The sequence below is a fragment of the Ceratotherium simum genome, chromosome 33, assembly GCF_057802395.1.
Source record: "Ceratotherium simum simum isolate JZ-2026a chromosome 33, ASM5780239v1, whole genome shotgun sequence".
In the NCBI taxonomy this organism is placed as follows: domain Eukaryota; kingdom Metazoa; phylum Chordata; class Mammalia; order Perissodactyla; family Rhinocerotidae; genus Ceratotherium; species Ceratotherium simum.
The window spans coordinates 1,892,718-1,919,839 of NC_141932.1; the positions used below are offsets into that span (position 1 = coordinate 1,892,718).

A 27,122-nucleotide genomic window follows, 5' to 3' on the forward strand; every position below is an offset into this window, starting at 1 on the left:
GAACATGGCAGTGACATAAATCTTGAAAGAGCCCTGAGCAAGTTATAAAGTGCAACATAGCTACACATGCTTCCCACATAACTGGAACTTATGTGGAATCTCCCCTTTGTGGACAACTGGACGTATAAGATCGAATTCAGATAGATGGTTCTTCAAGGTTTCTTCCAGTGTGGTTACACTGAACAAAGAAATTGCACATTCCCTTGTACCTCTAAGGCCTTTCTTCAGTGTGAACTCTATGATGTGTAATGAGGTAAATCCTTTGGGTAAAGGAATTCTCACATTCCCTGGACTGATAAGGCCTTTCTCTTGTGAACTCTCTGAAGACAGTGGAGAGTGGAACTACAGGTAAAAGATTTCCCACAATGACTACACTCGTAAGGCTTTTCTCCAGTGTGAACTCTCTGATGTTGACTCAACTGGGAACTATCCCTAAAGGATTTCCCACATTCACTGTATTCAAAACGGTTTTCTCCTGTATGAACTCTCTGCTGACAATGGTGGGTAGAACCAGAGGTAAGACTTCTCACATTCACTGCACCCATAAGGCCTTTCTCTTCTGTAACTTTCTGATGATAATGAAGGGCGGAGGTAGAGGATTTCACACATTCACCACACTCATAAGATCTTTCTCCTTTGCCAGCTCTCTGGTGTACAATAAGGGCAATTCTTTGGGTAAAGGATTTCCTACATTCACTACACTCATAAAACCTTGATGCAATGTGAACTATTAATATTGAAGGAACACAGACCTGTAGCTAAAGAATTTCCCACGTGGGCTTCACTCATAAGACTTTGATCCAGTGTGAAGTCTCTGGTGTTGACGGAGTGCAGAGCTTTGGGTAAAAGATTTCCCACATTTACTGCACTCATAAGGCCTTTCTCCAGTGTGAATTCTCTGATGTTGACGGAGTGCAGAGATTTGCCTGAAAGATTTCCCACATTCACCACACTCATAAGGCCTTTCTCCTGTGTGAACTCTCCGATGCTGAATGAGTGCCGAGCTCTTGGGAAAAGATTTCCCACATTCACTACACTCATAAGGCCTTGACCCGGTGTGAACACTCTGATGATAACGAAGGCCAGAGCTAGACGAAAAAGATTTCCCACATACGCTACATGTATAAGGCTTTTCTCCAGTGTGAACTCGCCAGTGTTCAATGAGATAAGAATTTCCTCTAAACGACTTCCCACATTCAGTGCATACATATGGCCTTTTGCTTGTGTGAACTCTTTGATGATCACGGAGAGTGGAACTAGAGGTAAAAGATTTCCCACATTCACTGCACTCATAAGGCCTTTCTCCAGTGTGAACTTCCTGATGATAACGGAGAGTCCTCCTAGTGGTGAAAGATTTCCCACATTCACTGCACTCATAAGGCCTTTCTCCTGTGTGAACTCGCTGGTGTATAAGAAGGTGATATCTTTGGATAAAGGATTTCCCACATTCATTGCACTCATAAGGCCTTTCTCCAGTGTGAACTCTCTGGTGATTACTGAGATTGGAACCAGATGAAAAAGATTTCCCACATTCACTGCACTCATAAGGTCTCTCTCCTGTGTGAACTCTCTGGTGTATAACAAGATGATATCTTTGGATAAAGAATTTCCCACATTCAGTGCACTCATAAGGCCTTTCTCCTGTGTGAACTCTCTGGTGATTACTGAGGTTGGAACCAGATGAAAAAGATTTTCCACATTCACTGCACTGATAAGGTCTTTCTCCAGTATGAACTATCTGATGATAATGGAGTTTGGAGCTAGAGATGAAACATTCACCACATTCACTACACTGATAAGGTCTTTCTCCAGTATGAACTCTCTGATGATAATGGAGTTGGGAGCTAGAGATAAAACATTTTCCACATTCACTACATTCATAAGGTCGTTTCCCAGCATGAACTCTCTGATGATAACGGAGGCCAGGGCGAGAGGTAAAACATTTCCCACATTCACTACACTCATAAGGCCTAGATCCATTGTGAACTCTCTGATGATAACGGAGGCCAGGGCGAGAGATAAAAGATTTCCCACATTCATTACACACATAAGATCTTTTTACACTATGAACTCTCTGGTGTTGAGTGAGGTAAGATGGATGGCTAAAGGATTTCCAACATTCACTGCACTCATAAGGCCTTTTTCCTGTGTGTACTCTCTGGTGTAGAATGAGTATCGAGGTATTGCTAAAAGATTTCCCACATTTACTGCACTGAAAAGGCCTTTGTCCTGTATGTACTCTCCGGTGGAGAATGAGTACCAAGCTGTTGGTAAAAGATTTCCCACATTCACTGCATTCATAAGGCCTTTCTCCAGTGTGAACTCTCCAGTGTACAATGAGATAGAATTTTCTTCTAAAAGATTTCCCACACTCAGTGCACTCATAACGCCTTTCTCCAGTGTGAACTGTTCGTTGTCGAATAAGGGTGGATCTACAGCTAAAAGACCGTGCACATTCACTGCACAAGTAACAACTTTCTCCAAGGTGACTTCTCAAAGGATAAATGAGGATGGATTTTTGGTTAAAGGATTGTCCACATTTGCTGCACTTGCACGGCCTTGCTCCAGAATGAACTTTTCGGTGCTGACTAAGGGTTGAGGTTCGCCTAAAAGACTTGCCACATTCTCCACACACGTGAAGCCTTCTTCTAGCATGGAGTCTCTCGTGCACAACAAATGAGGATTTGCACCTGAATGTTTTCCCACATTCACGGCATACAAAACACTGTCTTCCTGTGTGGACACCCTGGTCCTGACAAAGTGTGTGTCTGGGGCTGAAGGGTTTCTTGCATTCTGCCCAGATGTAATGACTTTTTCTGCTTTGTAAAGTGTCACCACACCGCGTGATTTTCTTTGGCTTCTCCGTGGTGTGAGTGGTCTGTTCCTTGAGATGTCTAGAGGTGTCCAAGAAGTCTTTCTCAACTTCCTCAGGGGTAAAGGGGTTCTCTGACATGTGGAATCTGCAGCTCTTTGCAAGGGAGGCCCTGTCCACAATGCTTCTAAAGGGTTTATCTCTCATGTGCTGCCTCTGGTGTTTTCGGAGGTTTGTACTAAAATAAAATAGTTTTGTACACACCCCACACCCGAACACTTTCTGGCAGTGTTGTGTTCCTTGGTGCTCAGCCAAGTGCAATATATCTCTAAAGACCAGACTACACGACTCACAGGGGTGGGTCTTCTGCGAAGTTGAAGATGCCTTGGGAGTCCTGGCCTGTAACACACGTACAGTAATGCTGTGTTCAAAAGGAGCCTCTGCATCCTCTGCTCCACTCCAGCAACCTGAACACAAAGAAACCCTGGTGAAGTACATGTTGACTTTAGAGGGAAGGGGAAACCCCATCACAAATGTGCATCTGCCACATCTAGGAAGGAGTCTATGGAATGTTTTTCCGGACAAAGGAGTTGGAATCCGGTTGGGAAAGTGACTACGGGGCATTACTGGACCCCTAAGGAAAAAGAATGGTGGAGAACTCACCAGGGATGGACACAAGGATAGGGTGTGACATAAAGAAGAGAGGCATATTTTAAAACTTGTTCCTCTGCCAAAGGATTCCTACAGGACCTTTATTGCTGGTGACGTGAGGCTGTGTAGAAGCAAGTGTCCAAACCCAGGAAAAAACAATTACAACAGAGTAGCTGCTGTTCAAGGTCAATGTAATGATGTATGCACACTTCATGGCACATGTGGACCAATGTTGCAAAGCAATAGAGGAAGAGCTATGAGAGAAATGGGTGAGATATGAAGTCTAGAGAGGTGGAGATTCTCCCTAAACTGAAAGACAGAGTAGAAAGAACAAGTAGAAAAACTGACTAGAAGACAAAGTATCAACCATGGGGAAGGAAAAGTAGAAATGGAGTGTGGCACTGCAATCACAACAAAACATTGCTTAAATGGGAAACGTTTCAGTTATGATCTGAACACAGATTTGGGGATGGCACACTCTCCCCAGCCTTGGCAGTCCAGATACCTGTGAGTTCACCCTGTGGCCCTGGCTACTGAGAATGCCTACAATCTTTGTCACCCCTGACCTCCGCTGACAAAGCGGCACAGTGATTACATGGCTGGTACCTCCCCAGAGCCAAAACCGCCACATTCTACCCAGCTGGTGACCTCACAAGCAACCCAAGGTGAAGGTCTTTCCCCACCACAACCAGCCCCTAAAGGCTGGAAATGGTGACTGACCCATCAAATGTGGAGACATCACCAAGAGTCCATAAGGAACATGAAAAATCAAGGAACCATGACATCACCAATGGAGCACAAGTTCCCAGCAAATGAACCCAAAGAAACACAGATCTGCAAACTGCTGGACAAAGAATTCAAAATAATTGTTTTAAGAAAGCTGAGCCAGATCCAAGAAAACACAGATAGACAACTCACTGAAATCAGGAAAATATACAAGAACAAATCAAGAAGTTTAGATATAGAAAGAAAAAAAACTTAAATTCTGAAGCTGAAGAATACAATGAATGAAATAAAAAATGCAATAGAGAGAACCAATAACCAATAGCCAACTTAAACAAGCAGACTAAAAATGTGTTACTTAGAATCAGGTCATTTCAACTCACCCAGTCAGAGGAGAAGAAAGACTATGTAAATTATGGGATGCCATCAAGGGAAAAAATATTCACATTATGGGAGTGCCACAAGCACAAGTGAGGGAGAAAGGGGCAGAAAGCTTATTTAAATAAGTAATTGCTGAAAACTTCCCAAATCAGGAGAGGGATGTGGACATCCAGGTACATGATACTCATAGGTCACCATACAGATTCAATCCAAAGAGATCGTCACTGAGACACATTATAATAAAACTTTGAAAAAATCAAAGACAAAGACAATTTTGAAAGCAGCAAGAGAAAAGAAACTCATACATGTGAACCCCCATGAGGCTATAAGTGGATTTCTCAGCAGAAACAGGGCTGACCAGGAGGGAGTAAAATGATAAATTTAAAATGCTGAAGGAAAAAAACTGCCAAACAAGAATGCTTTATCCACCAAAGCTGTCCTTCAAAAATGAAGGAAAGATGAAGACATTCCTAGACAGACAAAAGCTGAGGGAGTTCATCACCACTCAACCTGCCTAACTAGAAATGCCAAAGTCAGTTCTTCAGGCTGAAATGAAAAGACACTAATTAGTGGGGCCAGCCTGGTGATGTAGTGGTTAAGTTCGCGTGCTCCACTTCAGTGGCCTGGAGTTCGCAGGTTCCGACCCTGGGCGTGGACCTACGCACCACTCATCAAGCCATGCTGTGGTGGCGTCCCATATACAAAATGGAGGAAGACGGGTACAGATGTTAGCACAGGGCCAATCTTCCTCAGCAAAAAGAGGAAGATCGGCAACAGATGTTAGCTCATGGCCAATCTTTCTCACCAAAAAATAATAATGATAATAATAAAAAGACATTAATTAGTAACATAAAAACATATGAAAATACAAAGCACACTGGTAAAGGCAGTTATATAGTCAAATTCAGAACCCAGCAATATTGTAATATGGTGGTGTGTAAATCACCTAACTCTGGTATAAAGGATAAAAGACAAGAGTATTAAAAATAACCATAGCCACAATAGTTTCTTAATGGCTACACAATATAAAAATTGTAAACTGAGACATCAAAAAGATAAAGTGCAGGTGGGTGGGATATTAAAAGGGTACTTTTTAAGCGATTGACATTAAGTTGCTATCAGCTTAAAACAGACTGTTATAAGATGTTCTATATAAACCTCATGGTAACCACAAAGCAAAAACCTACAATGAAGAGAAAAGAATCAAAGCACACCACTATGGAAAGTCATCATATCACAAAGGAAGAGAGGACAAGAGACTACAAAAGAGCCAGAAAAACATTAACAAGATGGCAATTGACAAGTCCTTACAAAATTTTCCAAGCAAAAGACACACAGTGGCTGAACAGATAAACAAAACAAGACTCAATTACATGTTGCCTACAAGAGAGACCCACTTTAGTTCTAAGGGTGCAAATAAGCTGAAACTGAAAGAATCAAAAAAATTATTCCATGCAAATGGAATATAAGTAGTTATACCAGACAAAACAGATTTTAACTCAAAATCTGTCACAGGAGACAAAGAAAGTCATTATATAATGATAAAGGAGGGCCGGCTCTGTGGCTTGGTGGTTAAGTGCGCGCGCTCTGATGCTGGCGGCCCGGGTTCGGATCCCGGGAGCGCCCGGAGGCACCACTTCTCCGTCCAATGCGAGGCCGAGTCCCGCGTACAGCAACTAGAAGGATGTGAACCTATGACATACAACTGTCTACTGGGGCTTTGGGGGGAAAAAGCTGAATAAATAAAATCTTTAAAAAAAAAAAAAAAAAGATTTTCTTAAAAAAAAAAAAAAAAAAATGATAAAGGAATCAATCCATCTAGAGGATATAACAATTATAAGTATATATGCACCAACATCAGAACACCTAAATATATTAGGCAAGTATTAACATATTGGAAGGTAGAAAAGACAGCAACAAAATACTAACAGCCGACTTCAATACCCATCTTTCAAGAATGGACAGATCATCCAGATGGAAAATCAATAAGGAAATATTTGACTTGAACTACACTTTAGACCAAATGGACCTAACAAACATATATAGAACATTCCATCCAACTATGCATAATAAACATTCTTCTCAAGTGGACACAGAACATTCTCTAGGACAGATCACATCTTAGATCACAAAAAAAGTCTGAACAAATTTAATAACACTGAAATCATATCAACAATCTTATCTGACTCACAAAGGTGTGAAACTAGAAATCAGTAACAGGATGCAAGCTAAAAAGTTCACAAATATGTGGACATGAAACAACACACTCCTGAACAATCAATAGGTTAAATAAAAAAATCAAAATGAAAAGTAAAATTATCTTGAGACAAACAAAAATGGAAACAAAATATGCTGAAACTTATGAAAAGCAGCAAAAGCAGTTCTATGAATAAAGTTTAGAGCAATCAGTACCTACATTAAAAAAAAGGAAAATTTCAAATAAACGACCTAACTTTACACAAGAAACAATAGAAGCAACAACAAACTAAACCCAAATTTAGGAAACGGAAGGAAAAGAACAAAGATAAGAGCAGAAATAAATGAAATATACACTAGAAAAGATCAACAAAGCTAAGAGTTGGTTTTTGAAAACAAACTAAATCCACAAACCTTTAGCTAGACTAAGACAGAAAAGAGAGAAGACTCAAATAAATTAAAATCAGAACAGAAACAGGAGACATTAAAACTGATACAGCAGAAACACAAAGATCTTAAGAGACTACTATGAACTGGATTAACTAGAAGAAGTGGATAAATTCCTACAAATATATAATCTATCAAGTCTGAATCACAAAAAAATAGTAAATCTGAATAGACCCATAATGAGTAAGGAAATGGAATCAGTAAACAAAAATCTCCCAATAAAGAAAAGCCCAAGACTAGACAGATTCACTGGTCAATTCTACAAAAGATTTTAAGGAGAATTAATATCAGTACTTCCTCAGCTCTTCCAAAACATTGAAGAAGAAGGAAAACTCAATTCACGAGGTCAACATTACCCTGATACCCAAAGCAAGATAAGGAAACTACACGAAAATTAAATTCAAAGTCAATAATCTTAAACATAGAAGGAAAAATCCTCAACCACATACTAGCAAACCAAATTTAACAGCATATTAAAAGAACCTTACACTATGATCAAGTGGGATTTATCCTTGGGATGCAAGGATGGATCATCATCGTCAAATCAGTAAACAGGATACACCATATTAACAAAATGAAGGATAAAAATCATATAATCATTCAATAGATGCAGAAAAAGCAATAAGGAACTCGAGCATACTTTCATGTTAAAAACTCTCAAGAAATTAGGTATAGAAGAAATGTACGTCGCTATAATAAAGGCTATACACGATACGCCCATGCTAACACCACACTCAACAGTTAAAAGCTAAAAGCTTTTCCTCTAAAAGCAGAAACAACGGAAGGATGCCCACTCACCTCACTACCTCACAACATAGGTCTGGAAGGCCTAGCCAGAGCACTTAGGCAAGAAAAAGAAACAAAAGGTATCGAAATCACAAAAGAGAAAGTAAAAATCTGTTTGCAGAAGACATGATCTTATAGATAGAAAACCCTAAAGACTCCACCAAAAAATTCTTACAACTAAGAAACTAATTCAGGAAAGCTGCAGGATACAAAATCAACATACAAAAATCAGTTACCTTTCTATATGCTCATAGTGAGGTATCTAAATAAGAAACTAAGAAAGCAATCCACTTGCAACATCATCAAAAACAATGAAAAACATACAAATAAATTTAATTCAGGAGTTGAAATATTTAGACTCTGAAAACTATAACACACTGACGAAAGAAACTAAAGACACAAATAAATGGAAAGATATCCCATGTTCTCGGATTGGAAGAATTAATATTGTTAAAATGCCCATACTCGCCAATGTGATGTACAGAATCAATGCAATTCCTAACCAAATTACAATGGAATTTTTCACAAAAATAGAAAAAGAATCTGAAAATGCATATGGAACCACAAATGATCCCAAATAGCCAAAGCCATCTTGAGCAAGATCAAAGCTGGAGGTGTCACACTTCCTGATTTCAAACTACATTAGGAAGCTATAGTAATCAAAACAGCATGGTACTGCCATAAAAACACACACACAGAGGAATGGAACAGAATAAAGAGCCCAGAAAAAATCCATACATGGTAAACTAATCTTTGACAGAGGTGCCAAGACCACACAATGGGGAAAGGACAGTCTCTTCAATAAATGGTCTTGGGAAAAATGGATATTCACATGCAAAAAGATGAAATTAGAGCCCTGTCTTCCACCATTAACAACAATGAACTCGAAATGGATTAGAGTTAAAGGTAAGACATGAAAATGTAGAACCCTTTGAAAAAACAGAGAATAAGCTACTTGACAGCAGTCTTCATAATGATTTTTTTGGATACGACACCAAAAGTTCAGGGGAAAAAACATCAAAAATAAACACGTGGAACTACATCAAACTAAAAAGCTTCTGCACAGCAAAAGAAACAATCAACAAAATGACAAGGCAACCTACAGAATGGGAGAAAATATTGCAAGCCATGAATCTGATAAGGGGATAATATTTTAAATATATAAGGTACTCATACAACTCAAGAGCAAAAGAACAATGTGATTAAAATATGGGCAAAGATCTGATTAGACATTTTTCCAAATCCGATATGCAAATGGATAGCAGGTATATAAAAAATTGGTCTTCCTCACTAATCATCAGGAAAATGTAAATCCAAACCATGAGATATTACCTCATACCTTAGGATGGCTATCATCAAAAACAGGAGAGATAAGTGTTTGCGAGGGTATGGAGAGAAGGGAGCCCTTGCACACTGTTGGTTAGAATGGAAACTGGTAAAACCGTTATGAAAAAGAGTATGGAAGATCCTCAAAACATTTAAAAGAGAACTACCATGTGATTTAACAATCCCATTGGTTGGTATACATCCGAAGGAAATGAAACCAGAATGTGGAAGAGATAATCTTCCCTCTGATGTTCACTGCAGTATTATTCACAATGGAAACACAAGATATGGAAACAACCTCAGTGTCCATAAATGAATAAACGGATTAAAAAAGTGTGATGTACACACACACCTGCAATATTATTCAGCCTTAAAAAAGAAGGAAATCCTGTCATATGTGACAATATGGATGAATCTGGAGAGCATTATACTAAGTGAAATAAGCCAATCAGAGAAAAACAAATACTATATGATATCGCTTATATGGGGAATCTAAAACACACAAACAAAAAATGTTCAACTCATAGAGAGTAGAAAAATGAGGAGTGGTAAAAATGGAGAACTGTTGGTGAAAAGGTACAAATCTTCAGTTATAAGATGAATAACTTCTGAGGATCTACAATGTACAACATGGTGACTACAGTTTATAATGCTATGTTTTACACTTGAAATTTACTGGGAGAGTATATCTTAGGTGTTCTTACCAAAAAAAAAGTAACTATATGAGGTGATAGAGATGTTTATTAACTTGATTACACAATTATTTCATAATGTTTACATATCTAAAATCGTCACATTGCACACCTTAAGTATACAACATTTAATAGAATGACAACGCCGCAACAAAAGAAAAGAGATCTAAACTAAATACTACAAACAGTGCAAGACAGTCTTGAAAAAAAGCCCATGATCCAGGTAGGTAGTGACCATGACAGTGCCTGCAATTCCAGGCTCAGGCAGGCACAAGGAAATGTCAGCTAAAGGAAGCCATCAAACCCTGGGATACAGAAGCGCCATGGAGCTGGACACGTCCACCTGGCCAGTGAGAGGGGGAGCAAGGTGCTATCCATTAGCCTCACTGCAAGACTACTGACCTGGAATCCTTCCCTATGACGATTCAATACAGAGGGTATTGGGGCTGCAGGGGAGGGAAGAGGGCACTGCAACACCCCAGCCCCAGCAACACAGCAACTGCTCAGGAAAGCTGGGGAAGAAACAGTGCCCTCATTCCCATGGCAGAAGAACAAAGCACCCTCTGGGGAAAGGGGGGTGAGGCAGGATACAAAGCCTAGTCCAGGTCACGGGGGGAGAGAGGGCCTTACCCAGCGAGGACATGAGTGCGAAGTTCTCTAGCATCACGTCGAGGTACAAGTGCCTCTGAGCTTCATCAAGGAGCCTCCATTCCTCCCAGGAGAAGTACACAGCAACATCTTCAAGGGTCGCACCGTCCTGTCAAGATGCAGACAGATGAAACCATTAACTTTATCAGAACCCACAGTCCATCACCTCACACATCTACTCCACACTCCTCCTCCTCCTCCTCCAAGGCTCCCCACCTCAGAAGAGATACCAGGCCCTGCTGCCACTGATACCCGCTCTCTTCTCCGAGTCCCATTCATCACAGTGTTCAGCCCCCAGCAATAACAGGCAGGGGGACACACAGATGCCATCCAAGCTCTGGGCCTGGCGGGCACGGCCCCATCCCTCCTGCCAAGCAATTCCCCTGCATCTCCCAAGACACACCTAAACGTGGGCTCATGCTTCACCCCTAAGTCCCCAATACCAGGGCCTTAGGGCCCTCAGCTCACACTACCTATGTAAATGCAAATCATTCTGGAAACACTACCTCTCACATCTTCAGTCCCCGCAGCTCTGCCACCTCCCTGCCCTACAATACAGGCGTCTCCCTGCACTCACCCATAGACATGGCACATGGCATCCAGAGGGTGCCTGACAAACTCAAACACAATCCAGTACCTTCTCAGTCCTCTGACGGATCCCACAGCCAGGGAAAGCCCACAATGCTGCTTTGAAGGCCTCCCCACCTGCCTCTGATCCTTTCTTCAAGATGAGCCACCCAGAACCACATGTGAATTTCAGATCCCCAGGACCCTCTTCCACTTCTGTGATGCACTTTCTGTCCCCTCAGCAGCCACAATCCTCCCCTCTCCACTCAATCTTTCTTAAACCCCTAGCCCTTACAGTCTCCCTGCCAGGCACAGTGACTCGCACAAATGACTACATTCACCCCAGATCTTACTGACTAGCAAGAGACTGCAACACCCCAGACCCCATCAAGGCTCACCACACAATTCTGGTGAATGTGAACAGTAGCGAATTAGCAAGAGCCCCAGTCTCACTGTCAACTTGTCTCACAAGACAAGTTATTCACAATACACAAGATACAGAAACCACCCCAGATTCCATAAAGGAATAAATGGATTATAAAAAGTGTGATGTACACACACACGTCGAATATTATTCAGCATTAAAAAATAAGGAAATCTTGCCATATGTGACAATATAGATGAATCTGGATGGCACTATGCTATGTGAAATAAGCCAGTCTGAAGTCATCTCACACCCACTCATCCCATGGAAGCCTTGGCCACCTGCCAGGTCATCCTCGAGCCCACACCTTTCCATGACCACTTTCGTCCCACCTGTGTTTCTCATACTCAGGAACCTCAACCAGGAGCTAAGCAAGAGAACCATTCCTCAGCATGCACCCTAATCTTTCTGATTGGCTAACAGCATTATCACTATATTCTGCATTCCACTTCCTAAATATGATCCACAGCTCCACCCTGGTCCTCACAATAGCCACCACTTTAGAAAGGCTCCAAAGTGATTTGGAGATTTCCAGACCTGTCTCTCCAGCTGCCCACTTGCTGCCTCCACTCACTGTTCTTTGAAACATCTCAGACTATTAACTGGGACAGAACAAGACTTCTGATGTTCCCAAGGAAAATAAACCTACCAACAACTTCCACATCCCACTTGATGGAGCTTCCATCCCTTCAGCGGCTTCAACCCAAAACCGTGGAGTCTCCCTAACCTCTCCCTCAACGTTGTCGCTGTTAGTGCCATCGAGTCAATTCAGACTCCTGGCAACCCTGTGTACAGCAGAGCGGAACCCTGTCCAGTCTTTTTTGCACCATCCTCTCATCTTCCAGCACTGTATCAGACAATGCTCCGTTGCTATTCATAGAGGTTTCATGGCCAAGATTTCCAGAAATCAGCGGCCAGGTCCTTCTTCCTAGTTTGTCTTAATCTGAAAGCTCCGCTGAAACCTGTCCACCATGGGTGACCCTGCTGGTTTTTGAAGTACTGGTGGCATAGCTTTCAGCATCACACCAACAAGCAGCTGCCACAGTATGATATCCAACAGAAACGTGGTGTGGTTCCCTGATGGGAAACAAACCCAGGCTGCGGCAGTGAGAACACCGAATCTTAAGCACTGGACCATAGGGCTGGCCCTCCCTCAACTACTACACCCCAAAATCAACTTGGCTCTTCTTCATGGACCTAGAATCCAAACTTTTCTCCCACCTCCACGGCCACCACACTGCTCCATCAACACTCCTCCTGCGCTCCCTGCCTCCTCCCTTAACCCAACAGACTGTGCTCTTCTCTGTAGCTAGATAGAACCTATTAAGACCTGGGTAAGATCACCTACTACCTCTTATCCAAATCTCTCATTACCTCCCTAATAGACACCTCACTTCTCAGGCAGCCACATTAAGCCCTCATTACTTAAACCCCTACCACTACCACTTTGTTCTTCACAAAAGAATGGAGACCTGCGTACCCTGTTCCCAGCTCAGTCACACCTCCAAGCATTTGCACATCGTGGTATCTGTTCCTGGGATAACCTTCCACACCTGTTTATACTAGCGGCCAGAAATGGAAGCACCTCTATGACCCTTGGCCTGCACTCAGGACACAGGGCTTGGGGTGTGCTCAGGGTCCCCGCACCCAAGAGCTGTGAATATACCACAATCTCAGACACCACATGGCTGGTATTATTGTCCGAGTAATACTAACAACGAAGGACGGGGACGCTCCCTCCATCCTTGCACAGGTTCCATGTGCACAGGCCTCCCGGGTATCCTCGCCCAGCCCTGGAATCCGGGGACCTCAAGTTCACTTACTAACCTGTATTTCAGTCCTCAGAGAAGACTCTTTTAACATCTCTGCGACCCTGGACGAGGACTCAACTCCCTGTGCTTCACTGTCCTCTTCACCCCAATTCCAGTCTGTTCTCTCTCTGACCAGCTTTGGGAAAACTTTTTAAACCCTTACACATACTGCGTCCCTCTTCTGTTCACAACCCTCCACGGCTCCCAGGGCCCTCGGATTGAAGGAACCGCCCGTTAGCCTCCAATCCAGGCGACACTCCTCCTCACACTCTGCTCACTCCACATAGACCACGGACCCCGGGTCCCCGACTCCTCCCGGCTCAGTCGCCCTCCACGCCTCTCTCGCGCCGGGCCCTCCGCCTGGGACCCTCTCCCACACCCGTCACCCCGGCTCTCAGAAACAGGCCCCACGAGCGCCTCCCGGTCCCGGACACCGGGGCCTGGGCTGCAGGCCCGTGAGCGGCGCCCGCACTCGAGGCTCTAGGGCTGGGCTGGGCTGGGCTGAGGGCGGGGAGGGCGCGGAGCACGAGCACTGACCTGAGCCGGCTCCCTCCACGCCGCGGCCGCCATCAGACTCGGGGTGGAGCGGGGCCGGGAGCGGCGGTTCCTGTCCTGGCCCTGGCGCGGGTTCCCCGGGCGGCGTCACCGAGCCTCATAGCCGCCCTGTGCAGCGGGGACGGCGCTTCCTGTGGCGCCTTTTGGCGTCATCACCTCAATCTGTGACCCAGCACCCCAGACCCAGAAGTAGCCCAGAACAGCCAAAATGGCCGCCACGAGGACGCCGGAAGTCCCGCCCCGGAGAGCTGAATTCGCAGGGATATGCTGCCATCGTGAGCTGTCATTGGCAGGACTCCGGCGCCAGTTCTTCAGGGTAGACTCCGGAGGGAAGGGTGTTCTCTATCAGGCCCATCCAGAACATTCGCCAGGCGGAACCGTGATAAGGGGAAAATGATGCCCTCACCTAGAGGGAGGGGTTTTGCTCCTTGTTAAAGGGGGAAAGGAGGTACAATTTTATACGCTGTGAAGGACTCGCACAAGATGAAACTAGTATTTGAGATGCTCCCAAATCTACTGATTTTTTTTTGGTGAGGAAGATCAGCCCTGAGCTAACATCCATGCTAATCCTCCTCTTTTTGCTGAGGAAGACCGGCTCTGAGCTAACGTCTATTGCCAATCCTCCGCCATTTTTTTCCCCCAAAGCCCCAGTAGATAGTTGTATGTCATAGTTGCACATCCTTCTAGTTGCTGTATGTCGGACGCGGCCTCAGCATGGCCGGAGAAGCAATGCGTTGGTGCGCACCCGGGGTTCCGAATCCGGGCCGCAATTAGCGGAGCGCGCGTGCTTAACCACAAAGCCACGGGGCCGGCCCCCAAATCTACTGATCTTAATGGCCAAATCATTCCATGTGGTCTGATATAAAACGAGTCCAAGGGTAGCTGGGCACATTATGTTATGGCTCTTCAAATGCATGTAGCCTGAGACAATGGTCAGTTTTGTGAGTTCTATAAAGATGGGCTAGGAACAAGAGAAGAGACTCCATTCACGGCCATGATTGGGAAGAAAGAAGAGGGATATTCTGAACTAGGTGGACAAGCAGGAGTTCTACTTCTGGTTCCCACAGAAAACCTCTATCCCGCCTGCAGAGTCAGTGATTATGTCCTACCCATTGAGCAACATTTTTATACATATAATATTTCTAACACCATATCCTAAGATACACTCAATTCCTTTCAGTGAACACAGATCTATCTCAAATGGAAAGCTTAACTAATGCTGTTTTGGTATGGCTCATTGGTTGCAACTCTCACAGTCGCAGCATGTGCGCCAAGGGAGTATCTGAACACCGAAATAAACCGGGCATCTTAAGCCCATGATCTCATGTTCTTGCTGCTAAATAATTATCATTTTCCAGTGATTGCAGGTACGGTTCTTCTAGGGAATTGAGATCATCTCAGAAAAACAGTGAAGAAATGCAAGTTTCAGAAAATCATTAATGTGTATTTAGTTATGCAAAGATAATGGCAGAAATACCTCTGGGGAAATATCAGAGGATGTTGAAGAAAATTAACACTTGAGAATTTTTGGTAGGGCTTTTATTCTTGAAAACATTAAGCAACACTAGCCTGGACAAAGAATTGAAATGGACATTGAGAATTAATGTCCGAATTAATAAAAATGAACAAGAAGTTGAGGTGTTTCTTCACAGCTCTAACAAATGTTCATTGAGCAAATACTCAGTATCAGACACTTTTGTTGGAGGTGCCTGAGAGACCTGACAAAGACCCCTGCGCTCATGCAGCTTACATTCTTCTATGAACACAGACAGGAAACTGGAAAGAAAAAGTATGCAATTATAGAGCAGCTTATTGTGACAGAAAAAATTCCAAAGACTCATCTAAGTCAGATATGAGTGAGACTCAAGGTACAATTCATCCTGAGGCAAAATTCCTCTCCAGCTATGAACCTGAGAACCCAAAAAAGTTAGGTGTTTCCAGAATACAATGGTGGGACAGGGAAGGAATAATTTCCATTCCAAAAGGGGAAACGGGAAGTGAAGAAGGAGCAAGGGGTCCCAAGCAGGTCCAAAACCTACCAAGGCAAACTTCATATCATGAGAGATCCTATGGCTCAAGAATAATCCTCTTTGGCTCGATGCTCAGCCTTCCAGAGCCACTGGGGGCAGCAGTTCTGTCTCTGCTGCTGTGTTGGATGAGATCCCTGCCCCCAGGGATCTGCCTGGTGGGAATCCCACTCCCAGGGCTCCAGTTGGTTCCACCTCTTCCCCAAGACATTGGGGGTGGTGGTGGAGGTGGGAGAAGTGGATGGGTTTTATATAAGTTTTTAAATAGGACCGCCCAAATTTTCTGATTGTATTGGTGACAGAAAGAAAGGTAGGAGTCAGGGATGACTCCAAGATTTTTGGTGTTAGCAGCTGGAAGGATAGAAGCTCCATCAACTGAGATAGGTATTCCTCAGTGGGAGTAATTTTTAATAGGGATATCAGCAGTTTTCTTTTTGGCCAAGTTGAGGGTATGAGATATTTTAGAGCACAAGGGAGTGGAGTTACTTAGTGGGCAGCTGGACACACAGGTCTGAAACCATGGGAAGGGCTTCCAGGCGGACACATACACAAAAGGTGGTGAACGGTGTGTGGACCAGGGGGAGCTTCTAGTAATGTTTATAGGAGAAATCCTAGGCATGATGGTAATGCTAATAGCAAATCAGGAAGGGAAGGGTGGGTGCCACAAGTGCACGTCTAGCCTGGATACTGGGGTGAGGGTGGAGAGGATCACAAGCACAGGTGTGGGACAGAGGATGATCTGGCAGGGGACCACAGCTTCTGAGGAATGAACAGATGTGGAGGCACAGGTGTAAACGTGGTAAGATGACACTGAGGCCTGCTGTTTATTCCCTGCTCTACAGACTCATGGATTTTGTTGTGACCCTTGGTGGGGTCTAGGCTGTTTCACTCAGGCTGGTAGATTAGCTTAGGGGCACAGTGGCACTCTAGTAGAGCAAGTGGGCCTGAGGTGGAGAGCCAGTGGGGCCGGGCTTCAAATGAGAGTTAGGTGGACAGAAAAGGGCTGTGACTGGTTTTAGGGAAGCAAGTGCAACACAAGCAGAAGAGAGCTGTGCGTTTCTGAGACTGGAGGCAGTTCACAGTGCCTGAGGATGAAGCAAGGAACAGATTCAAGAGGGAGGCTTTGATAGCAGGGGTCAAGGCTGCAGTGGGGACATTCAGAGTCTGTGGTAGTACCAGCTCCTGTTTGAATTTGCCAAGCACTCTCTGGACGCCTGGTGCTCAGTATGTGTGGTGAGCCAAGGAGATGCATATGTGCAAAGGGTGAGCCCACATTTGGTGTGTCTGGGAGGCAGAATCTGGGGAACCCAGGCAGGGTGCGAGGGGCTGGGGCCCCACACGCCAGGCCCAGAGGCAGGATATTGTTATCTGCCCACTTTCTTGGTCCTGCCGTGTGCTGAGATGGTGATCAACGTGGCCATGAATTGAGAGCGGGCACCAGGGCCTCTTATCTTCTCTGAGGTGGGGAGAAAGGGAATAGGGTATCCAGGGGATGGATGTGGGAGGATCAACATACAGTTTGAGAAGCTAATCATAGAACCAACCATCTCCATTATGGGAGTATGATCTTTGGAGGATGTGGCCATTAACGTCTCCCAGGAGTGGGGGCTCCTGGATGAGGCTCATGTACTGCAACATGATGCTGGGAACTCCGCGCTGACGGTATCTATGGGTAAGACCTTCACATCCCTCCTAGCGTCCTGAGTGGGTCTGTATCTTCCCTCCCTCCCCAGAGTCATCTCTGTCACTGCACAGCTGGACCATGGGCTCTACTAATGCCCATACTTTCTTGGCATTTGTGCTGTGTGCACTAGTGTTGAGCTGTGTGCACTGGCCCCAGCAACTCTCTTCCATAGCAGCCCTAACACCTGCTGCTTCACAGGGGGAAGGAAGTGTCAGGGAATAGGGAACCTTGCAGTCAGCCTAATGGATCTCACCTGGCTTGCCTTCTCCTTGGTATGGAGACAAGGTGATACGTCTGTGTTTCAGGTTTTGTCCCCTTCCTTTGGGTGACATTTCTTGGTGCTGCCTGCGCTAAGAACTGCGAGTGTCGTCACAGATCACTATTTACACGAACCAGGTGCTGTTCTTCTAAGAACCTCTTTTGAGGGTTTTGTAGTAGTATATTGTTTTTCCCATTTTCTGTTGTGTGCTGAATTGCTCTGAGCCACAAACCAGTCCTTTCCTCAGCTGGCTGCTTCTTTGTTCCTCCAGCTTTATGATAGAGGAATGTCTTTCTCAAGAAGCTGGAAGCCATCTCTTTAAAATGAAAACATTCTGGGCCGGCCTGGTGGCAGGTGGTTGAGTTCATGCACTCCACTTCGGCGGCCTGGGATCCACAGGTTTGGATCCCAGGCGCAGACCTACACACCGCTCATCAAGCCATGCTGTGGTGGCGTCCCACATACAAAATAGAGGAATATTGGTACAGATGTTAGCTCAGGGCCAAGCTTCCTCACAAAAAAAGAAAAAAAAAAAAAGGAAACATCCCGAGAGCCATTTTTTGAAATGCAAACATCATGAGAGAGCTCTCCAAACTCCCAGTTCCAGTGAAAGGGAAGGAGCCTACCGTCAGTGCTCCCCTTGCTCCAATTTGGAAAACACCCTCCTGTCACAAAAATGTTTGCCTTTCCTCTGAATAAAGGCAAAAAGCTACCATAGTCACCTCAATCACTGTGTAAAGTTAGAAGGAGCTCTGTATGACAAATGGTGCTGTCAATTCCTCTTACTTGAGGAATAGTTCTTGTTTATCTTGAATATATGTATGTAATGGGTTCTATCTGCTTATCTATGTAAAGGGGTGAGATTTTTTTCTGTCTCTGCAATTTCTTAGCAAATTGCCTCTGATGCACATCAAACTCTGGCTTCATGCTTATTTAAGAGGTCTCTACTACTGTTGTGGAGAGGATTTCTGGATTGGGAAAAGATTTTGTTCTTATTTCCCCAAAAGTCATCATCACCCATCTGTCTGCTGAGACCAAACCTCCTCACCCATCTCATCAATATCTAGTGCACAGGATCAAGCGGGAGGGTGATCAGTTAAACAGTATCACAGATTCAAGAAGCTGCATCTAGAATGTGACAAATTCTAATGAGCAAATCACTCAGCAACTTCAAGAGATAAATAAAAAGAATAAAAAAAGGTAAGTGGAACTATAGGTTAAGAGGAGACAGCTCCCGAAAGCCATCAGGATACACTTAGGATCCTGACTGAAATTGAAATTCATCTGATTTAAGAAGCAAACATGGGCCGGCCCCATGGCGTAGTGGTTAAGTGCACGCGCTCGCTGCTGGCAGCCCGGGGTTTGGATCCCGGGCATGCACCAACACACCACTCGTCAGGCCGTGCTGTGGCGGCATCCCATATAAAGTGGAGGAAGATGGGCACAGATGTTAGCCCAGGGCCAGTCTTCCTCAGCAAACAAAAAAGAGGAGGATTGGCATGGATGTTAGCTCAGGGCTGATCTTCCTCATAAAAATAATTAATTAATTAAAAAAAAAAGAAGCAAACATATTTCTGAGACAACTGAGAAAATGGAGAGGTGATAACATAGATACCATATTTTAAAATACTTTTGTTTTGTGTAATAGTTATTGGGTTATGAAGACCTTCCATTTCAAACATGTGTTCTGAAGAGGATATGCATTAAATGATATGACGTTTGGATTTATAAGTAGTATATTCCACTCTTGTACATGGGGAGAGATGAAACAATAATGGCCATGAAATGATAGAAATTGATAAAAGATTGGGGAAAGGTTCATGTGGCTTCCTAACACTCTTTTCCATTTTCGTATATATTGAAAATAGTCATAACAAAACATAGAATATGTCATTGCTTCTGTATTTTTATATGTTGAGAAGGATGCATTTAAAAAGGCAGGAGGAAGCTTTTGGTGTCAGGCTGTAAGCATGCATCAAACATCAAAATGCACATGTAAGTCTGTGCAGTTTACTATAAATCAATTACACTGCCATTAAAATGTTTAAAAAGCAAAAAAACTTCTCACTTTCTAATCATTTCACTACATTTTATTATTTTCTATGTTCTAGAGGTTATTGGTAACTACTGTACCAGTATGCCAGCAATAGAATATCATAGTGTACCACTGGCAACTCTTCCCAACTCCATGTGCAATGACATCATGTAGGCAGTTTTAAATTGGCCATGGTGGGAGTGTTTACACCAGGGAAATCGGAAAACACTACAAATCATGGCTTGATACATGGTATTGTTGAATATCCAGACTTAAGAAGGTGACAGAGAATCTGTTTATCATGCAGATTAGCCTTTACAGTGTATACTGTGTGTGGTCACCGCATTGGGTACAGCACAAAAAACACTCAGGAAATATTCCCGAATTCAAAACCAGTCATTCCTTACAGCAAAGAAGTCACATCACCAAAGAAGGACGTTCTGAGTCTTTGTTGTTTCACTATCTTCTTTGAGAAAAGGGAAACAGCCAAAAGTTATTTAAAAAACAAGAAAAAGATACAAAAAAACATTTACAAAAGAAGACATACCAGTGGCAAATAAACAAGTGAAAACATGTTCAACATCAGGAAGCATCAGGGAATTGCAACTAAAACCACAGTGAGATACGGTTACACATTGATCAAAAGGCTCAAAAAATTTTAAAACCAACCATACCCACTATTGGCAAGGAAACGGAAGAATTAGAAGTCACATTCACTGCTGGCAGGGAGACAAAAGAGGACAATCATGTTATGTCACAGTCTGGCATTTCTTAAAAAGATATCTACCCACCTGCCTTGCACCTTAGGCATTGCACCCCAAAAAATTAACACAAGGTCAATGAAACATATGGATATGAGGAACTGTCTTCGAATATCTTCGCAGTTTTATTTGCAACAGTCACAAACTGGAAACAACTCATATATGCATAAACAGACAAAAGAATAAACAAATAGTGGTACATCCACAGAACATTACACTTCCCAGCAATATAAAAAGAAAGAACTACTCACATGAGCACCATTGAGGAATCTCAAAATGAAGACTCCACACAAGGCTACTCAGGGGAAAAAAAAGAGCAAACACTTTATGAGAAGAATCATATAAAATTCTAGAAAATGCAAACTAATCTATTGTAAAGGAAAGTAAATCAAAGGTTACCTGGAGGGCAGAGAGAGGAGAGAGAGAGACATGACAGGGCGAGGTAAATAAGAGGATGATGGAGAGCTTCACTTATCATCACTATGATAGTGGTTTTATGGGTTTAAATGAGTATCAAAACTTACCACATTGTACAGCAATTTATTGCATGTCATTTATACCTTATTGGAACGCTAAAAATATGGTTAAAATAAATATCTGGATTTCCTACAATTTTGGAATGTCAGTCTGATAAACCTATATTGACTCTACCACCTCTTTCCTCATGCCCTGGAGGGATGCCCTGCCTCAGTGGTAGCAAATACTGGAGAGCTATGAGCCAGTTCCCACAGGATTCAAGAGGAATGCAGGCTGGGGCACAAAGGCCACACAGCTGGCCTCTGAAGCCTCATGTTCCTGCACAGCAATAGCCTTCAGGTGAACAGCCCAGAGAGGGTACAGGAATCCACAAAATATTTACATGTTTTCCTCTCACAATGACCTCAGCTACACAAGATACACAGTTCTGGAGGCCATGAGAATTTTTGAGCCTGCTCATCCTTCACAGCCATAGTGACTGGAACCTTCTGGATGCCCCTTTAAAAGTGGCACATCCCAACCAGTTTGCGGCAGTCTCTTCCCCTCCCTATAAATCTAGTGTTTCTGTAACAAGTATGATTCCCCTATCCATATAATCCTATAACCTGTGACACCACTCTGTGGATTTCTGGACATCAGGGCACATGTCTCCACTGCAGGACCTGGGAACAGACCTCCCTCAGCAGCACTGAGCACAATGCAACATCCCCTGTGAACATGAGAACAATTTCATGTTGCTCTCAAAAGCACAGGTTATCACAGCTGTCCCTCCACAGACTGACCTCTGAACCACAAAATACCATGGCATCTGGGCTACAAATAGGTCCACAAATCCCCGCACTCTTTTCTTGGAGGTCTTGGGCAGCAATGCAAACTCGGGCACAACTGTAGAGAAAGGCATATTCTGCCATCATACCATCCCCTCTGAGACACACAAAGATTGGGATCCCAACCAAAGCTATTCATTCACCCCTTCCTGTAGCAGAAGCCAGCTGTTTTCAAACCACCACACACAGTGAACAGAACCCCCAGATAAAAAGTGGCTTAAACAATAAGGCCTTCATTTTTACACAAAGCAGAGCAATGGGCGGCAGGCTGCTCCTGGGGGAAGACTTGAAGGGCAGGAAATTCCATCACAGGAGTCATGTGGGACCAACAATATTCCTGAAAAAGGCGGTCCATGTTTCAAGTCACCAGCAGAGTCCTCGGGGCGAAAATTGGTCAGATCAGTGACCTAACTCATCAGAGAAAGTAATTAGAAAGGAATGAGTGCTCAGCCTTCTTACAAATCCCTGCCGCAAATGGAGACCATCAAGGTTTGCTTCCTTGGACATGTGTGAGTGGGTCAATAATGCACAACATGAGCACCTGCCAAAGAACAGAGGTGAAATGGCTTTTGCTACAGAACGGGCAGTGACATAAATCTGGTTACGGGCTCTGGGCAAATTAAAAAGTACAATGCAGCTCCCATATTCCTGGAATTTCCGTGGTTTATCAGGGGCATGAAGTTCAATACAGGCAGATGGCACCCTCATAAAGGATCTCCCCAACGTTGTTATACCGAACAAGAAATGACATATTTATTCCCTGCACATTATCAATTTTCTGAAGTGAACTTTGTGGTATCCAATGAGAAAAGACTGAAGGCTTTCTCACATTTAGTGCACTCATAATGTGTGAACTGAAGTCTCCCAGTGTGAACTGAATTCTCCAGTGTGTAATGAGGCTAGAGTTTTGGCTAAAGTGTTTCCCAATTTCATCAAACTCATAAGGCCATTATCCAGTGTCCACATTCTGGTATTTTGGGAAAGTGGAATTGTAGGAAAAGGATTTTCCACATCATAAGGACTTTCTGCAGTGTGAATGCTCCTGTGTTTAATGAGACTGAAGATTTTAGCAAACTATTTCCCACATTCACTGTACTTATAAAGCCTTGATGCAGTGTGAACTATCGCTGCTGAAAAAACAGAGCTTTACCTAAAGAATTTCCCATGTTTGCTTCACCCAACAATAATAGAGAACCTTCGATATTCCCCTTTCAAAAATGGGCAAATCATCCAGACAGAAAATGAATAGGGAAACTTTGGACTTGACCTATACTTTAGCATATACAAAACATTCATCCAACTGCAGCAGAGGACACATTCTCCTCAAGCATATACAGAACATTCCCTAGGATAGATCATATGTCATATGTCATAAAACCAGTCATAACAAATTGAAGAAGATTGAAATAATATCAAGTATCTTTTCCAACCACAATAGTACAGGCAAACCTCATTCGTTACGCTTCACTTTATCGTACTTCGCAGATATTGAGTTTTTTACAAATTGAAGGTTTGTGGCAAACCTGCATCTAGCAAGTCTGTCAGCACCATTTTTCCAACAGCATTTGCTCCGTTTGTGTCGTTGTGTCATATTCTTGGTAAAAGCATTTCAAACTTTTCATCATTATTATATTTGTTATGGTGATCTGTGACAGTGATCTGTGAGGTTAACTGTTGTAATTGTTTGGGGGTGCCACAAACCATGCCCATATAAGACGGTGAACTTAATAAATGTTGTGTGTGTTCTCACTGCTCCACTGACCTGCCATTCCTCTGTCTTTCTCTCCCTCTCCTAGGGCCACTCTATTTCATGAAACACAACAATATTGAAATTAGACCAATTAATAGCCCTACAAGGGCTCTAAGTGTTTAAGGGAAAGGAAGAGTCGCACGTCTCTCACTTTACATCAAAAGTTAGAAATGATTAAGCTTAGTGAGGAAGGCATGTTGAAAGCCGAAACAGGCCAAAAGCTAGGCCTCTTGAGCCAACAATTAACCAAATTGTGAATGCAAAGGAAAAGTTCTTGAAGGAAATTAAAAGTGCTACTGCAGTGAACAAAAGAACGATAAGAAAGCAAAACAGCCTTATTGCTGATATGGAGGAAGTTTTAATGGTCTGGGTAGAAGATCAAAGCAGCCACAACATTCCCTTAAGCCAAAACCTAATCCAGAGCAAGGCCCTAACTCTCTCCAATTCTATGAAGGCTGAGAGAGGTGAGGAAGCTGCAGAATTTGAAGCTAGTAGAGGTTGGTTCATGAAGTTTAAGGAAAGAAGCCATCTCTATAACATAAAAATGCAAAGTGAAGCAGCAAGAGCTATGTAGAAGCTGCAGCAAGTTATCCAGAAGATCTAGCTAAGAAAATCAATGAAGGTGACTACACTACACAACCGATTTCAATATAGACAAAACAGCCTTATATTGGAAGAAAAGGCTATCTACGACTTACATACCTAGAGAGAAGTCAATGCCTGGCTTCAAAGCTTCAGACAGCCTGACTCTCTTGTAATGTAGCTGGTGACTTTAAGTTCAAGCCAATGCTCATTTACCATTTCAAAACTCCTAGAGCCCTTAAGAATTATGCTTAATCTACTCTGCCTGTGCTCTATAAATGGGAACAATAAAGCCTGGATGACAGCACATCTGTTTAAAAAAGGGTTTGCTGAATATTTTAAGCCCACTGTTGAGATCTACTGCTCAGAAAAAAAGATTCCTTTCACAATATTATTGCTCATTGATGATGTACCTGGTCACCCAAGAGCTCTGATGAAGATGTACAACAACATTAATTTTGTTTTCACCCCAGCTAACACAACATCCATTCTGCGGCCCATGGATCGAGGAGTAATTGCGACTTTCAAGTTTTATTATTTAAGAAATACATTTTGTAAGGTTATAGCTGCCATAGATAGTGACTCCCCCGACAGATCTGGGCAAAGTACACTGAAAACCTTCTGGAAACGATTCACCATTCTAGATGCCATTAAGAACATTCGTGATTCATGGGAAGAGGTCAAAATATCAACATTAACAGGAGTTTGGAAGAAGTTGATTCCAACCCTCAGGAATGAGTGACAGAATCAAGACTGCAGTGGAGAAAATAGCTGCAAATGTGGTAGAAATATCAGGAGAGGGCCGGCCCCGTGGCTCAGCGGTTAAGTGTGCACACTCCGCTGCTAGTGGCCCGGGTTCGGATCCCGGGCGTGCACCGACACACCGCTTGTCCAGCCATGCTGAGGCCGCGTCCCACGTACAGCAACTAGAAGGATGTGCATCTATGACATACAACTATCTATTGGGGCTTTGGGGGAAAAAATAAATAAATAAAATTAAAAAAAAAAAGAAATATCAGGAGAACTAGAATTAGAAATGGAGCTGAAAATGTGACTGAATTGCTGCAATCTTATGATAAAACTTTAACGGATGAGGAGTTCTTCTTATGGATGAGCCAAGAATGCGGTTTCCAGAGATGGAAACTACTCCTGGTGAAGATGCTGTGAAGCTGGTTGAAATGACAACAAAGTATTTAGACTATTACATAAACTGACTTGATAAAACAGTGACAGGGTTTGAGAGGCTGGCTCCAATTTTGAAAGAGGTTCTACTGTGGGTAAAATGCTATCAAACAGCATCCCATGCTAGACAAATGGTTTGTGAAAGGGAAGAGTCAATCGATGTGACAAACTTCATTGTTGTCTTATTTTAAGAAATCGCCATAGCCACCACAACCTTCCATGACCACCACCCTGCTCAGTCAGCAGCCATCAACATCGAGGCAAGACCCTCCACCAGCAAAAGGATTACAACTCACTGAAGGAGCAGATGATGGTTAGCATATTTTAGCAATAAAGTATTTTTATTTTTATTTATTTATTTATTTTTTTGTGAGGAAGATCAGCCCTGAGCTAACATCCATGCCAATCCTCCTCTTTTTTGCTGAGGAAGACTGGCCCTGAGCTAACATCCGTGCCCATCTTCCTCCACTTTATGTGGGACGCCGTCACAGCATGGCCTGACAAGTGGTGTGTCTATGCGTGCCCAGGATCTGAACCCGGGCCGCCAGCAGCTGAGCGCAGGCACTTAACCACTACGCCATGGGGCCGGCCCTAAAGTATTTTTAAATTAACATATGTACATTGTTTTTTTAGACATAACGCTATTGCACACTTAAGAGACTAAAATATAGTGTTAACATAACTTTAGTATGCACTGGGAAACCAAAAAATTCACATGACTCCCTTTATTATGACGTTCGCCTTATTGCAGTGGTCTGGAACCAAACCCACAATATTGCTGAGGTATGCCTGCACAAAACTAGAAATCAGGGCTGGCCCCATGGCTTAGCGGTTAAGTGCACGCGCTCTGCTGCTGGTGGCCTGGGTTCGGATCCTGGGCACGCGCCGATGCACCGCTGTCCGGCCATGCTGAGGTGGTGTTCCACACATAGCAACTAGAAGGATATGCAACTATGACATACAACTATCTACTGGGACTTTGGGGAGCAAAAGGGAAAAAAAGGAGGATTGGCAATAGATGTTAGCTCAGGGCCGGTCTTCCTCAGCAAAAAAGAAGAGGATTGGCATGGATGTTAGCTCAGGGCTGATCTTGCTCACACACACACACACACACACAAAAACTAAAATCAATAACGGGAGGAAAGCTGGGAAATTCACAAATATGTGGAAATTGAACAACACAATCCTGAAGAACCAATGGGTTTAAGAAGAAACCAAAGTAGAAGAAGATGGGCATGGATGTTAGCCCAGGGCCAATCTTCCTTGGCAAAAAGAAGAGGAGGATTGGTATTGGATGTTAGCTCAGGGCTGATCTTCCTCACAAAAAAAGAAAAAAAAAAAAAACAAAGAAAAAGAAAGATCTCAAACAAGTTAACTTTCTATCTCAAGGAAGTAGAAAAAGAAGAAATTAATCCCAAATTTAGCAGAATGAAGGCAATAACAAAGAGCAGAGCAGAAATAAATGAAATAAGAGACTGGAAAAACAGAAAAGATAATGGACACAATGAGCTGGTGTTTT

At 43.3% G+C, this 27,122-nt stretch overlaps 1 protein-coding gene across 8 annotated transcripts in view; it reads right to left on the reverse strand.

Annotated features, from left to right (window-relative positions):
* The window catches only part of LOC147912689 (zinc finger protein 211-like), a 132,497-nt gene that overhangs the window by 72,376 nt on the left and 32,999 nt on the right, over positions 1-27,122 (reverse strand). For 2 of the 8 annotated variants that reach the window (XM_087420927.1, XM_087420926.1), the window contains 2 exons: positions 10,645-10,771; positions 587-3,279 (listed from right to left, as the gene is read on the reverse strand). In XM_087420927.1, coding sequence (XP_087277053.1) covers positions 782-3,279; positions 10,645-10,678 — 2,532 coding nt within the window. In that variant the 5' untranslated portion in view covers positions 10,679-10,771 and the 3' untranslated portion in view covers positions 587-781. The other 6 variants (XM_087420928.1, XM_087420925.1, XM_087420924.1 and 3 more) reach the window with 6 other exon arrangements.